The 15,540-nt window shown below is 54.3% G+C and overlaps 2 protein-coding genes across 2 annotated transcripts; one reads left to right on the forward strand and one right to left on the reverse strand.

Annotated features, from left to right (window-relative positions):
* Positions 1-800: 800 nt before the first annotated feature.
* LOC138806175 (cytochrome P450 11B1, mitochondrial-like) lies at positions 801-6,342 on the reverse strand. The gene is made up of 9 exons (XM_069991718.1): positions 6,098-6,342; positions 5,353-5,508; positions 3,707-3,906; positions 3,398-3,601; positions 3,039-3,193; positions 1,719-1,885; positions 1,330-1,408; positions 1,060-1,248; positions 801-929 (listed from the first exon to the last, which is right to left on the reverse strand). Exons 1-9 carry the CDS (start codon positions 6,340-6,342, stop codon positions 801-803), a joined length of 1,524 nt encoding a protein of 507 aa, XP_069847819.1.
* A 1,053-nt stretch (positions 6,343-7,395) lies between these two features.
* On the forward strand, positions 7,396-8,063 carry LOC138806049 (short transmembrane mitochondrial protein 1). The gene has a single exon (XM_069991519.1). The coding sequence runs from the start codon at positions 7,465-7,467 to the stop codon at positions 7,606-7,608; it is 144 nt and encodes a 47-aa protein (XP_069847620.1). The 5' UTR covers positions 7,396-7,464; the 3' UTR covers positions 7,609-8,063.
* Positions 8,064-15,540: the final 7,477 nt, after the last annotated feature.

The raw sequence follows: 15,540 nt of genomic DNA on the forward strand, positions 1-15,540 counted from the left end.
ATGCGTGATGGACCACGGGAGGAGAGGAGGCGGCAGACATGCATGGCGTGAGAGCGTGGCGTGAGGGTGGCAGCCAGTCTGCGTTGCATGCTGCTGCCTTTACTTCTGCCCGTCTCAGACTCTGCCTTACGTTGGAGCGTGTGTGTTGACCACAGGACGTGAGTGCAGAAGCTCTCTCAAAAAAGAAAATGTCAAAAAAAAGAACATGTGAGCCGAGCTCTGGACACCTGGACCTCAGGGATGGGGGCGGTGGAATGGCCTCCGAGGCACACACAGAGGCATCTGCTGCGGTCAGGCAGGGGAGAAGGTGTCTGGCACGGGACCAGGCCTGCAGCTGCGCCGTGTGCACGGCCCTTCTGCGATCCGCCTGCTCGGGCTCGGGAAGGCAGGCCCAAGCCGAGGAGTCTTAGCCTGGCTCTCAAATGCTCTGCTCCCTTTCCAAAGCCTCAAACAAACCACAACACTCATGAGGAGACATCCAAAAGATATTGGCAGGAGTGCATGATGCTGGGCAGGAGGCATGGGAGGATTTGAGGGCCAGGGCGGTCGGCAGCGTGAGAGGCCCTCTGGGAGGGGTGGGGCCAGTGTCCCGGCAGAGAGTTCTGGCTGGAGAAGTGTTCCGAGGGACTGAGGACAAAGCCAAGCTTCCTGGATTCCGCCCAGCTCTGCTGTACAGCCTGCCACTCCCCCCCCCCCCCAACCTGGAGGGCCCTGCGGTCTCCTTTCCGCAGGGGCCTTGCAAAGCTGGGGTGGGGGGAGGAGACGGGGACAGGGCAATGGGCAGCAGGTGTTCGGGGCCCTCAGAGAGAAGAAGGGCTAGCTACAGGCCGGAAGGTCAGGAGCGGCGGGGAGACAGGCTTCAGGAGGAAGCAGTAGGTCATGGTTACATCCTCTTGCTGAAGAGTCTCCACCTGGAAGGACTTCAGCACCTAGAGCAGAGGCAGAAATTCTGTGGGATCCCCTCTTTTAGCCAGCAGGGTGCTGGCTCAGAACAGCTATGACCCCACACCCTGTTTGGGGAGCCCCTCCCCACCCCAGGCTCCACTCCGACTGGCTCACGTGATGAAGCAGCAGCACCATCTCCAACTCGGCCAGGCGCCGCCCCAGGCACTGGCGCACCCCAAAGCCGAAGGCCAGGTGGCTGAAGCGCAGCCTGCTGTCCAGCCAGCGCTGGGGGTTGTAGCGCTCAGGCCTCACGAAGACGGCCTGACTCCGGCCCATGGAGTACAGAAAAAACTGGACCACAGTCTGCACGGAGGCGAAGAAGGGGGGTCAGAGCCCCTGGAATGAGTCCCTGGCGGCGGTGGAGCCGCGGTGGGGCACACTCACCCCCGCTGGGACGTGGTAGTTCTGAAGAACCACATCGGAGTGCAGGACCCTCTCCAAGGTGACACCAATGGGGTAAAGCCTGCCAATGCGACAGCAGTCGGAAGGGGTCTGCGCCTTTCCACCCCAGGTAAGACACCCCACTCCTCTGGGCCAGCGGGTTCTGGCAGTCAGTGAGGGTTCCCCTGCTCCCCTGCCAAGGACCCCAGTTGGCCATGAGGTGCTGGATGCAGAATGGGTCGGGGGGGTCTAGCGCCCACCCCTCAAGGAGGGGGCCGGCGGGGGCGGGAGGCGGGGGGGCAGGGGGCGGGTGGTGGGTCTCTCAGCCCCAGCTCTGCTTCTCCTCCAGAGAACACAAGGGTCACCCTGCCTGGGCAGGCTGCAGGGCGTACCTCAGAGTCTCCTTGATGGCGGCCCGCAGCAGGGGCAGCTCCGAGATGGCCTTGCGGGGATCTTCGGTGATGCTGGCCGCGGCGGCCAGGCTCTCCTGCCGAAGGGCCCGCTGCACAGCGGGGTTCCGAGCCAGCTCGAAGAGCGTCATCACCAAGGGAAAGACCACCTGTGCACACCGCATGCCGAGGCTCAGAGCTGGGCTCTGCCTGGGCTCCCAGCCCCGGACCACCCAGCCCAGGATGCCCCTGCCCTGGGGAAGGGCACACGGGGAGCAGGCAGGGTCCAGGACCCCCAATCCACAGGCCGTAATGTCTGCCTAAACCCTGGGCCCTACGGCCCCACAGGCCCTTCCTTAGCCTCCTTGCGTCCTGGTTGGGGGGGTGGGAGGGGGGAGGCTTGTGGAGAGGGAAAATGGAAGCCAGGTGGGGAGACGGAATGGCAGCTACACTGCACGCCAGAGCATCCCGTGCAGAGGCGGAGAAACACATGAGGCCGGGGTCAGGACGCTTCACCAGGAGAGAGGGCGCCAGAGGTCAGGAGGCAACCTGCACTCGTGGAAGCTTCCGGTGTCCCATTCAGGGGCATTCTGGGCCTTGGATGCCCCTTCTGCCTGGCTGCCACGGGGCCCTTGACGGAGACCTCACAGACGCATGCCTCAGACCCCTCAGGTCCTGATTGGCTGAGATCTGAGGCTTGCTGAATCCCACAGGCCTCACAGCGGTCAGGAGCCTTGGGCGTGGCCTGAGTCACAGTGTGGCCACCTCAGCCCTTCTTGATCCCCAGGGTTCCTGGGCTCTGCGCATCCGTGGGCCACCCCGACCCCGTGCCCCAGGGATCTCTCCTATCACGTGGCAGGAGGCCGGGGCAGAGACTCATGCCCGCCCCACCGCCCACCTGCCTCTCAGTCTTCAGGTCACCCGCCGCCCAGATCCTGGCTCATTGGATGTCCTTGGGCTCTGTCACCTCTTTCCCCTTTCATGGCTCTAATCTCTCAGTCCCTGCCCAGTTGGCTAAAGTCTCCTCCTGCAGGAAGCTTCCAAGAGCTGCGGCTGGAGGTTCTCTTCCCCAGTGCTGTATCCTGGCCCTGGCCTCATGTTTGTCTCCACCAGGGCTTGGACATCTGCCTTGCCTGCTCTGGTTCACACAGGGCACCTCCCTTCTCCCTCTTCTCAAGTCTTTTGTGGCTCACAGTTGAGGGCTGGGGAGGAGCCCCGGGAGTGAGGCAGCCCTCGGATGGGGACCCGGGGCGACTGTTTAGATGGACACCATCCGTGGTGAGGGGGGCTGTGGCTTGACGGTTGGGCACACGACGTTCTGACCGTGTCCACGCTGCCCACGGTGAGTTCCAGAGCATTGGCCTGGATGTCATCGAGCGGCAGGTCCCCCTGCAGCAGCATCTGCGACAGGATGCTGTCGGGGCACGCCTGGTTTCCTCGGGTGAACTCCTGGAAGGCCTCCCGGGTAGACTTGTTGACTGCAGGTGAAGGGACAGCCCTCAGGCCTTGGTTTGGGGAGGCTCCTCTCCTCTGTCCGTCCGTCACCCCGCTATTCACATCCCCTCCACCTCCCCCTGCTCCTCTCCCAGTACCTTTGAGGTCCCAGCACGTCAGAGGGCAGGGGGAGGTGGAGGGACCATCGCACCTCTGCCCTGAGGCCCTGCGGGGTTCCTGGAGCTCACCAAACTGGGAGACGAAGTCCCAGGCCTCAAAGTGCTCCTTCCACACCTGGGCGCTGGTCCAGCGGGACAGGCTCCTGGGCAGGAACATGAGCTGCCCGGTGGAGCGTATGAGTTCCTCCATGACTGGAAACATCTTCAGGCTGACAGGGCTCGGGCTGTCACCCAAGAGGCCCAGCCGCTGCCCAAACAGCATAAAGTGGCTGGCTGTGGAGACGGAGGAGCGGCTGAGGCCAAGGCAGCTCCAGCCGAGGGCCTCTTCCCCACCGCTGCCCCCCGCCAGCGCAGCCAGGCCCTCCCCACACCTCAGACCTTCCAGGGAGAAGTAGAAGAGCCTGGGCTGGACGTCCAGGGAGAGGCTGTCCCGGGCATTCTGCTGCACCTTCTTCCTCAGGGACACGGAGAAGTCCCTGGCCACCGTGTTCACCATGGGACTCAGCCTCTGGATGGCCTTGGGTGACAGCACACTTGGGTTCATCTGCATTCGGGTGAAGTGCCACTCGGGCCCATTTCTGAAGGGCAAGCAGAGCTCAAGCCACCGGCCACGTCCTGGCGCCCACAGAGCGAGCAGGGCCGGGTGACCACAGTACGGTAGATTCCCAGCCTCACCCCTTCCTCCTAACGAGGCCCTTGGGTCACTGAGGTACAGGCCAGGGGCAGGACACAGGTCTGCCGGCGTGTGCTGACTCCGTTCCTGTGAACCCACCGGCCCTGTGTCCCACACACACCATGCCTACCCTGATTCACAGGTGACCCACGCCGTGGCTTGCAGGGCAGAAGCACTGCCTGTCTCCCAAGAAGAGTTCCCATCTTCTGCAGACCAGAAAGCAAGCCTGCCTGGCCACAGCATCCACCAACCAAGCCCAGGGCACGGGGAAGCCCCATGGAGTCGTGCCGGAGAATCACAGGCAGGACGTGACTCTAAGCCCAATCCAGTGAGAACATCTACCTGATTCTGTGGCTAGTGTGCTACTGCAGATCACACACACACACACACACACACACACACACACACCCCACAAGTGTCCACACAGGACTTAAAACACACGTGTTCAAACTCATAGGCTTCACATGCGTGCGTAAGTACCGAGACCATTCAGGCACACACAGGCAACTGCACACGCAGTGACACACTTAGAGATGACATTCAATCCTACCTACACGTGCGTGCACAGTCTCACGTGTGACCTCATAGCATTCCCATAGAAATGCTAGCCACACACATACATACACACATAAGGCCTCAACACACATGGACACATGCCACCACCCCCCCCATGTCCTCGGACGCCCAAGGCCACGCTGCCCCCAAGCTGCCTGGCTCTGGTCCCTGCGAGACCCTGTCCATGAAGGCCCAGATACCAGGACTGTTTCCCTAGACAAAATCCGCTATTTGATGCAGCGTGGGGCGGCTTCCCCAGCGTGGCTGCCCCGTGCGGCTCCCCGCCCGGCACCGCTCCGTAGGGCTCCTCCACCATGACTCCCACGTGCTGGCTTCACTGCCAACCGCCCTGTCTGGAAGCAGCCACCCCACCCATGCGTTCTTCAGAACAAGGAGAATCAGCCACTCCTGCTTCCCTCACCCTTCGCTCCCAGGATCAGCAGTCACAGTAAAGGCTGCTTCATTCCTAGCAGCCCAGACCTGGGGACCCGTGCTCCCTGGTTGCAGTCCTGGGCCACTGGTCCCCATTCCCTGAGCCAGTTTCACAACCAGAAGGAAAGCAGCTCCTCATTGAGAAGAGACGTCCCCCACAGTGGGTGTGAGCCAGGCTTGCTTCATGAACAAGCTCTTCCTTCCTCCTCTTGCCTGCCCAGGGGCCATGACTTCTCTATCAAGGCCTTTGCTCCAACGCCCAGGACCACCACAGGACAGCCTCCCCCGGGCTGGGCGGGCACCCTGCTTCCACTCACACAGTCTACCCAGCCCTCCTCCCTCCTCACCCCAAGGGGCTCCTCACAGCAAGAACACGCCGCGTTTCTGCCCGCGATGCTCCCTGTGGGCCACCCAGGGCTCCATCAGCCGCCGGTGTGGATGCAAACTCTCCACCTGGTACAGCTTCTCAGCGTCCTCTGGCAGCATCACCAATACGACCTGCGAACTCCCCACGTCGTACCTGCGGACGCACAGAGCTGCTGGACGCCATCCTGTCCTTCCCAGGCCTCTGCAGACCCACCCAGAGTGGCTGCTGTGGCTCTGGCCTCCGCGATGCTCCCTGTGGGCCACCCAGGGCTCCATCAGCCGCCGGTGTGGATGCAAACTCTCCACCTGGTACAGCTTCTCAGCGTCCTCTGGCAGCATCACCAATACGACCTGCGAACTCCCCACGTCGTACCTGCGGACGCACAGAGCTGCTGGACGCCATCCTGTCCTTCCCAGGCCTCTGCAGACCCACCCAGAGTGGCTGCTGTGGCTCTGGCCTCCTCCTGGCCTGGCCCGCACCCTGGGACCTCCCATGCGGCCCAGCGGGGCCACTCCCACCACAGTGCTCTCTGCTCTGTCTCTGCTCGGTGCGCTCCGCTTCTCTCTGTCCACCTGGAAGACTTTGGAATCCATGGCAGTGACCAGGCCCACAGCTACCCTGCTCCTCCCTTCCTCGGGCACAGGGCAGAGAGGCCCATGGCGGAGGTATGGGTCTGGCCGGGGCCGGGGCACCCTCGGGGCTGGAGCTGCCGCATCCTTAGCAGGGCAGGAGAGGCGCTCACCTGAAGATGGGCCCCAGGGCCTGGAAGAGGCGGTGCACGTCCAGGTGTCTGTTCTCGTGGCCCTGGTCCCTCCAGATCTGCAGCAGCCTCAGCCACCTGTTGCCCGGGCACTGGGGGATGGCCTCGAAGGGCAGCACCGGCTTGGGGGTGGGCGCGGCCCTGGTGCCCAGTGCCCTCGTGCTGAGCAGGTGCAGCCAGGGCCTGGCCAGCCGCGCACCTGCCTTCATCCCAACGGACACTGCCATGCTGCCTCCTCCCCGTGTCGGCCCGCGTTCTTTTTATCTTGCCGTGGGCCCTGCGCTGCTTGGCTGATGGCGTCAGTAGAAGGACTGTCCCTGGGTCTGCCCTGGAAACGTTGTCAGGGATTGATAGATTTCCTTGGTGGGAGGTGCAGGGAAGGCTTGGCTCAGTGCCTTGTGTCTGTCTGCAAGGTCTGTGGGGGCACGCAGCAAGGGCAGAGCAGGTTCTGAACTGGATGGAAGAGGGATCCTCCTGGCCAGGAGTGGGGGCCTCAGATGAGGCTCTAGCTCTTCAGGGAGCCCTGGATTGCTTATTCCCCCTGAAGATCAGCAGCCAGACAAGCCCTATTTAACTGTAACTATCCACAGTTATGTCCTCGTTGTAAAATGGGAAGCTGGCGTGGTTTGCAGTTATCACATACAGCACTGTGTTTTCACACACATGCCCGTTGTCTAGGGGTAAGAAAGCTAAACGGCGTGCTCAGCATGGCTACGATTCTCTCGTGAGGAGCTCACAGCCCTCTCTCAGCAGTTTTAATCACACTGCTTTTTGTTAGGTTACCATCTTGTTTCTTATCTCTGAACTACTTCTCCTGGCTAGCTAAAATTGTGTGTCCTCTGACCCGCAGCTCCCCAGACCCGCAGCTCCCCGGGCCCCAGGACCACACGTGTGGGAAGCATGAGTCTACTTAGAACTGCGTGGAACTCGCGTCTCTGGTGCTTGTCTCTGCCTTGCCTGCTTCGGTCCATTCACAGGCTGCCGGGTCCTTCCATGATGGGACAACCGTCACGTTCCAACTTGTGGTGTGTGATCGCATCTTGTTCCTCGTCCGTTCGTCCATTCGCGGGCACTCCGCTGGCTGTGGACGGGATTTCGCGTCTGTATTCCTGTCCTGTACCGGCAGCTCTGTGTACGTGGGGGCATGGCTCTGCTGTTGCGCTCTTCTAGACACGCCATTGGGTTTAAAGCACAGTGTACATACACGAGAAATGGTTCCCCGCCTCTTCTGCCTGTTGGAAGGCCGTTTCTGTCAGTACAGAAGCTCCTGGGAGGTCGGGGAAGGCCGGCCGCGACCCGCGGAGGGGCTGCATCACCTTCCTGCCCGCCTGGCCTTCCCCGCCGACACCATGCTGCAGTTCCTGCTTGGATGTACTTTGGGCAACGTGGTTGGAATGTATCTGGCTCAGAACTATGATATACCAAACCTGGCTAAAAAAATTGAAGAGATCAAAAAGGACTTGGAAGCCAAGAAGAAACCCCCCAGTTCCTGAGGCACCCTCCACTCCCGCACTCACTCTGATTCACGGGTTCTGCCCAGTCATGCTGGAGAGCCCCTTCACCTCCTGACCCAAAGCTTCTGTGCTTATCTCGTCTCAGCCATTTCTTCCTTGCTAGACCCTGGGTGTTGCCTCAGAGCAGAAAGGGGCCTCAGGCTCAGAAATCCTCTGCTTCCAACAGCCTTGTCTCTCCCCTGTCTTCCTTCTGTCTCCTTGGGAGGCTCTAAGACTGGAATTATGGTGCTAGATTAGCAAACAAGACCTTTAATTCGTAGTTTCTCCCCTGTTGTTTGGAGTTTCTACTATCTTTTGTCAAAAGAAAAATTGATGAGTTTTGTATAGGTGATCAGATAAAAGTAATGCTGATTTTGTAGTTTAGCAATTATGATGGGTGCTTGTTAAACACTTGTTACTAAATTTTGTTGCCTCAAAGTAATTAAAATTAATGTATAGAAAAAAAAAAAAAGAAGCTCCTGGGAGCTGCCACAACAGACCGCACAGACCAGGGTCCACAGCCACGGCCCTCGTGTCCCACGCTGCCAGCGGCCAGGCTGTGCAGGTCAGGGGTTCGGCACAGGCCTTCACGTGGGCTGGGCTCTGGGCCGCGAGTCTCCGTCCAGAGTGTCCTGTGAGGACGCGGGGCCTGCTGGGGCACTGGGCATCACCGGCCGCATCCCTCCTCAGAGCTCCGTCCCCAACACGACCACGTTGGAAGCTGCCATCTTCAAATATGGTTTGGGGAGGGGCACAACCTTTCCCAGCCCCATTTCCTATCTAGGTATTGCTGCGGAGCACTGGCTAACTGGGTAAGATTTAAATACAACTTGGTCCCTCAGGCAGGCCGCACGAAATCGGTCAGTGCTCCGGGCTGCAGCCCTGAGGTCAGAGGCACACGGCCCGATGGCCACTGCCCGCGTCAGTGGGCGGGCGGGGGGGAGGGGCGGGGGGAGGCCTCAGACTCCACGTTGGAACTTTCAACAAAGAGTCCACGTCTCTATATCCTATCAGTCCCATTTTTCTAGAGAGCTTTGTCTTAAACAAGGTGAAGTTCATCAGAAACGTATCCCCCCCGTACACATACACACCACACTATCGTCGTATTGCAGATACACTGACTGAAGAAATGACCAGAAGAATGTTTCACCCTATTAGCTGGAGGTTTCGCTACCACATGGCTCATGATGAATCGAGCACACAGGCCAGAGACGGGTGTTCAGTAGAGGACATGATAACACTACACACTACACCACCCGAGGACCAAATGCCAGCTCTACCTGTGTGTGCAGCTCTCCAGGATTCCTGCAGTTGAACGCCCAAGCCTCCTCCCCCAAACACAAAGGAAAACAACGCTACCACTCCAAAATGCAAGGGAAATGAGACACTCACAAATGCAAGACATTAAACCACATGCACTTCAGATCCATGGCTACAGAATGAATTGCCATGATTAGAAATACTCTGATGCGGAACAAAATGTAAGCTAACTCGTGAGAGAAGGCGGGGAGTGGCGCTCTGGGGTCGGGAGCTTCCGCCGCTCATTCTGAACAGAGGAGCGCAAACCAGCCACATGGCTTCAGACCTCGTTCCTGCGCCGTTTTCGTGAAAGCTGTCTCTCACTCGCCTCTTTTGCTTCATTGTGAAAGGCTTTTGTGTGTTTTGTTTTATTTTTGTAGCTATGGTGAGTGCTTTGTTGGCAAATTCATGACTGTTGCAGAAAACGATTTTGTACCGAGTATCAATTTTGAATTTTGACTGACTCCATCAGTCCTCGGGCCTCATTGGATCTCAACAGGGTGAACGCTCCCTCTTCCTGTTTGTCTTTTTTTTCTTGCCTCATTGCTGTGGCTCAGACTTTCAGTACTTTATTTGATAAGGTAGATGAAGGGGATAGCCTCAGCTCAGTCCAGAATGAGAGAAAATGCCCTCAGCTTCTTTCTACTCAGGATCAGGTTGTGGGCGGGCTTCTCAGACACAGCCCCCTTTCATGAGGAAGCCCAGTACTTCTATACCACATTTGTTTAGGTTTGTGATCAAGAAAAAAGTTTCATTGTATAAAGTATTTTTCCTGTATCTACTGAGATGATCATATGATCCTATTCTAAATTCAGCTGATTTAGTTTTGGCAGGGGCAGTGCCAGGATTTGAACCCAGGACCTACCATAGTCTGAGCAAGTGCCTCACCACTTGAGCCTTGTCTGTGTATTTGTCGTTTTGTTTTTGAGTAGGGTGGAGAGAGAACTTTGCTCAGGCTGGCTCTCAACTCCACATCTTTTACCTCCTCTTCTAGGAAACCTGGTGTTGGGAGAATGTCCCGACATGCTGGTGGACAGGCTGTCTGGACTGATGTACAATATATTAAAACCACCTATGAATTCCTAGGATAAACCTAACTTGTTCATGATGAACAGTTTATGTGCTTTCCGATTTCATCCGGTGCTATTTTCTGGACATTTTTGCATCTGTACTCACCATAACTATTGGTCTATAGGGGTTTTTGTTGTGGTGGTTGTTTTTACCTTGACCAATTTTGTTATCAGTGTAGTTGTGGCCACATAGAAGGATTTCAGAAGGTTCATGGTCTTGAATATGTTGCAATAATTTGACAAGAGTTAGCATTCATTTGTCTTTAGAGACTTGTTATTATTCTATGATGAAGCCATGTGTCCTAGGCTTTTCTTTGTTGAAGATTTTCTCACTAATTCTGTATTATTTGTTATTCATACGCTGAATTTCTGGGTTAAATTTGGGAGCTCACATGTATAAAGAAATGTGTCCACTGTGTCTAGGTTTTCCAATTTGCTGATGTAGATTTGTTTTTGGAATTCCCCACCTGGACCTTTCTGTTACTGGAGGACTACTTCACACTTCCCCTTTCCATCTAAGCTTTGTGAAAATCTTCCCTCTTTCCCCTTGGTTACTGTAGGTAAGAATTTGTCATCACAAAAGAAAAAAATTGTCGTTTCATTGATTTTTGTGGTATTATTTTAGTCTCCATTTCATTTATTGCTGCTCTATTTTTAGGTAATTTTCTTTCATTTTACTAATTTGGAGTTACTGATTCTCTTAAATGCATTGAGATTCTTTTTATCGAAAAGTCTAAAATCATTTATTTTTTATCTAAAAATCTAAAATCTATTATCTAAAATCTATGTTTTGACTTGTAAAAAACCACTTTAGTAATACACCATATGGCTTTACCCACTTAAAGTTTATTGTACAAATGGTTCTTACATGTGACCACAGATTTTTTTTTTAGTGCAACCATCAGTTCTAGAACATTTACTAGTCCTGGAAAGAAATTCTGTACTCATTAACAGTCCATTATTCTCCTTCCACCCCATCACGGTTCCAGACTCAAATCACCAGCTACTTTCTGTCTCCTGGATTTTTCCATTACATATGAAAGGAATCACATCCTATGAAGATTTTGGGGACTGGCTTATTTTACCTAGTGTGATGATTTTACAGTCCATTTGTGTCAGTACAACTGTCTTCCAGAATCTGTGTTGAACTGGTTCCAGGACTCGTACAGATACCAAAAGTGAGGATAATTTTCTTAAAGGTGAGGGTGAGCTACAAAAGGTGAGTTCTGTGTACCAGGAGGGCCCCGAGGGGCCCTGCATCTCCCTGGCGTCCACATAAAATTGACGAGGGTTCCTCAGCTTTCCAGTTTCCACGCGGGAAAAAGCATTTCAGGGAATCTCAAAAAAAGAAAGTCTCATAAAGTGAAAATTTTAACAAGGATGTACCTTAGTATCACTTGATTAAAGTAGGGAGAAACGGAAAAGGAGGGGAATACTTCCTACGCCCTCTGCAGGAAATTGGAAGTAAAGACTCAAAATGGCTGCTTCTACTCTGGCTTGCACCCTTTGAGCTGGGTAAATGCAAGGCAGCCATGCTCTGTGGGTGAGCAGGGTGAGGACCACCAGAACACAGCCTAACCTTCAGGGCTTCCTGAGCAGGACATGCCCTCCATCCTTCCTGCCATTTCCCACCCACTTCCAAGGACAAGACAGATTAGAGGTTCTCTCCTGTTTTTAAGGAGAAGGCAGATTTAGACAGAGTCTCCCATATCTTCTATTCTTGTAACTTAACATTAAAAAGTGATTTGGAAGGAGGAGAGCTTGCCTGCTTTTTGAGCTTACTTCCTGGTTTTATTCTGAGTCTTGCCCCTTTGACATTTGTCTAAAGAATACGATAACTTCCTTGTGGCCTTATCCATCTATCCTGCTTCATTGTCCCCCTAAACAATGTTAGTTCCGGAAGTGACGCTGGGGCTCAGGCGGTAGAGCACTCGCCTTGAGCTGAAGAGCTCAGGGACAGCACCTAAGCCCAGAGTTCAAGCCCCACGACTGACCATAAAAAAAAACAAAAACAAAAAACCAAAAACAATGTTAGTTCCCTTTAAAGTTACAAGTGATATAAAAGGGTGACGTTTTGTCTTCTGTAGCCATTTTCTGCTGAGAGTGGTCTTTTTTGTCCCTGGCTAGAAAAAAAATGGAGCCAGAAAGTCCTCTTCCTCTCTGATTTACGAGGTGATGTGGGAAGTTGAGATGGCAAGAAATCTGGGTTATAGGCAGTCGTGATGAGGACTAATAGCAGATCAGGAACAAAAGACATCAATTTATTATTTTCACAAAGAGATAGTAATGAACACCATCCTTTAAAAGTAAACACTGGCTGGGTAGAGTGGCTCACACCCAAAATCCCAGCTGCTCAGGAGGCTGAGATCTGAGGATCATGGTTTGAAGCCAGCCCAGGCAGGAAAATCCATGAGAGTCTTTTCTCCAATAAATTACTCTGGGGAAAAAAAAAAAACAACTGGAAGTGGTGCTATGGCTTAAGTGGTAGAGTGCTAGCTTTGAGCAAAAGAAGCTCAAGGATAGTTCCCAGGCCCAGAGTTCAAGCCCTACAACTGATTAAAAAAAAAAAAAGTAGCCGGGTGCTGGTGGCTCACACCTATAATCCTAGCTACTCAAGATGTTGAGATCTGAGGGTCAAGGTTCAAAGCCAGCCTGGGCAGGAAACTCCATGAGACTCTTTATTTCCAATAAACCACTAGAAAACCAGAAGTAGCGCTGTGGCTCAAGCAGTAGAGCACTCACCTTGAGCTAAAGAGCACAGGAACAGCGCCCAGGCCCAGACTTCAAGCCCCACGACCAACCAAAAAAAATGTAAACAGTGATTCTTTTTTTTTTTTTTGTCCGGTTGTGGGGCCTGAACTCTGGGCCTGGGCGCTGTCCCTCAGCTCTTCAGCTCAAGGCTAGAGCTCTACCACTTGAGCCGCAGCGCCACTTCTGGCTTTTTTATTTTTGCTTATGTGGTGCTGAGGAATCAAACCCAGGGCCTCATGCATGCAAGGCAAGCGCTCTACCACTGAGCCACCTTCCCAGCCCAGGCCCCCTGGATCTTTTTCTGTCTTTTCTATTGTATTTATTGGTTTTTGTCATTTTGTATATATTTTCCTATTCTGTCTCTCGTACCATCTGCTCTGCCAGAGAGGCATCCTGCTTTACTTTGGTCTCTCAGCCTTCAGTTTGATTTTTCAGGATTTCTCTTTATTGAGATCCTTTTTTTCATGTCTTACATTGACTTTCTTACTTCAGTAATTTGCATATCTGTTTTTTAAATCTCTTTTAGTGTTTATCTGGATTCTCTTTGATCTCTTTTAGCTCTTTATGTGTACCCACTCAGAATTCACTCGGAATTCATTCGGCTTTGGTTCTCTTTGAATTCCTTTTATTTCTTTATTCCTATTCTCTTTGTTCCTGTTGTTGCTTGTAAACATTTCTTTTTCATTTAGTTCGACGTTTTTATCAATCGTCCTTTGAGTTCAGTATATGGAATTCCCTGTGCTTTGCTGTCACACTGCGCCTTGGTTGTACATTGGTTTTCAGGCCTGTTGTAGCTCCTGCTTTCTCGTCTTTCTAGGTTGGGGTTTACTCATTTGAGGGCTCCTGATGGCTAAGGCTTTTAGCTACCTAATGGATTGTTCTCTGTATCCTCACAGAGTGGGTATGAGCGTGCTTCCAGCCACGGTGTGTGGGCATATCTCAGCCCCAGTCCCTTTCCCATCTCAAAGTGCAATGAAATATTTGCATACCATAGGATGCCTTTGGTAGCATTGTTTGCACAGCAGTCTCACTATAGATGCTAGGAGTTGGGTTTTGTACACTAATGGAGGGGTTAGGACAGGTGAGGAGCTGGGTTCTGTATAGTGCTGGACAAGGCTAGGAGGAGCAGGGAGGATGAAGAAAGAGACAGGGAGTAAGGAAGGTATGAGACAGGAATGGGGTGTGGCTGGCACAGGTGCCTAGCAGGCTTGGAGCAGGCCTGCTGCTCAGTCTCAAGGAGTGGCGATGTCAGGAGTATGAGCAGAAAATCTGAGAGCTCTGAGGTACAAAAGGGAAAGGTTCCAAGAAATAGCAGAAGAATACAGGTAGGTTACTAGTGAGAAGAAAGAGGAAAAGAAAAAAACTAACTAGTGCAAAACAAAAGCAAAAAACTCAGGCCCACACAGTCGCTTTCCCTCTGTGGTGAGGACGTGGGCCGCTGCTGACTACACTCCGTCCTACGGTCTGTGAGTGACCCTTTGTGGGCGAGGAAGCCCTACGTCTCTCGAGTCCCCCTCTCTGCCTGGCTCTGGTCGTGTTGTGTCCTGGCATTGCCCCCAGACAGGGGAAAGTGCCAGCGTCACCAGTGCTGCTGCTGAGAGGGCAGATGGCCCTGGTCACCTGTGTCCAGTCTGTCCCAGCCTGGGTGCCACCCACAAGCTCCTTCCCCCCAGGGACATGTGGGCCGCTCTCCTGGGACACAGGGCTACCGGGAAAGGTCATGGGGAGTATGACAACACAAAGGCCAAACCCTCCTGAGGGTACTGTCGAGCGGGGTTCAGGGATGAGGCTCACAGGTCAGTCTTCCAAGTGCTCTAGCTGAGTTTCATGACGGCTGCTGGGGGGGAGTGAGGAGTGAATGCTTTCCATGGCCCTGGGGCAGGGTTTCTATGTAGCTGGACGGCACCAGCCAGTGAGTGAAGACCAGGCTGCCATGCTCATGGGCACAGTCCTGTGGAGTGGAGGGAGGTGTTCAACAGAGGACAGAGGGAGTTGCCAGAGACCCCAGGGTTCTGTGAGGGCATGAGCGCCTGGCCCCTGACACTGCCCTTGGCCTCCATACTGGCTTTGAGTCAGCTTGTCCTGGTGCTGAGTCAGCTTGTCCCGCCCACTTAGTCCTAGAGGCCCGTGGCTTAGTGCTCCTTGGAAACTGGAAAGTAAAGGAGCAGAGATCCCAGAGCCAATGTCCAGGTAATGAGGCTCCAGTGGATACCTGGGTCCGCCTCAGTGTGTGGCAAGGCAGGTGCAGGTCACCATCACAGCCAGACCTCTCACACAAGACAGCCCGCCTCGGCTTTCCTGGGTGAGCTCCAGTCCCAGGGAGAGGAATGGGGCTCCCTCGAATGGGAAGCTACTGCTCCCAGCAGACCATGGAGCTTCTGGATGGAGCCCACAAAGCCACCAAGCACAGGGACCACAGAACCACCAAGGACAGGGACCACAGAGTCACCAAGAACAGAGACCACAGAACCACCAAGGACAGGGACCACAGAGTCACCAAGGTCAGGGACCACAGAGCCACCAATGACAGAGACCACAGAACCACCAAGGTCAGAGAACACAGACTCACCAAGGACAGAGACCACAGAGTCACCAAGGACAGGGACCACAGAACCACCAAGGACAGAGACCACAGAACTACCAAAGACAGAGAACCACCAAGGACAGGGACCACAGAACCACCAAGGACAGAGACCACAGAACCACCAAGGACAGGGACCACAGAGTCACCAAGAACAGAGACCACAGAACCACCAAGGACAGGGACCACAGAGTCACCAAGGTCAGGGACCACAGAGCCACCAATGACAGA

The sequence above is a fragment of the Dipodomys merriami genome, unplaced genomic scaffold (genome assembly GCF_024711535.1).
Source record: "Dipodomys merriami isolate MVZ:Mamm:240054 unplaced genomic scaffold, mDipMer1.0.p SCAF_4, whole genome shotgun sequence".
Lineage (NCBI taxonomy): Eukaryota > Metazoa > Chordata > Mammalia > Rodentia > Heteromyidae > Dipodomys > Dipodomys merriami.

Bases quoted from the DNA above. Each gene is read 5' to 3' on its own strand.
- LOC138806049 (XM_069991519.1), top strand. From the start codon at position 7,465: ATGCTGCAGTTCCTGCTTGGATGTACTTTGGGCAACGTGGTTGGAATG.
- LOC138806175 (XM_069991718.1), bottom strand. From the start codon at position 6,342: ATGGCAGTGTCCGTTGGGATGAAGGCAGGTGCGCGGCTGGCCAGGCCC. The intron at 3,907-5,352 runs GTGAGGAGCCCC...CTTGCCCTTCAG, and splicing joins AAACGCGGCGTGTTCTTGCT to AAATGGGCCCGAGTGGCACT. The intron at 1,886-3,038 runs GTCAGAACGTCG...CGGTGTGCACAG, and splicing joins CCGTGGGCAGCGTGGACACG to GTGGTCTTTCCCTTGGTGAT.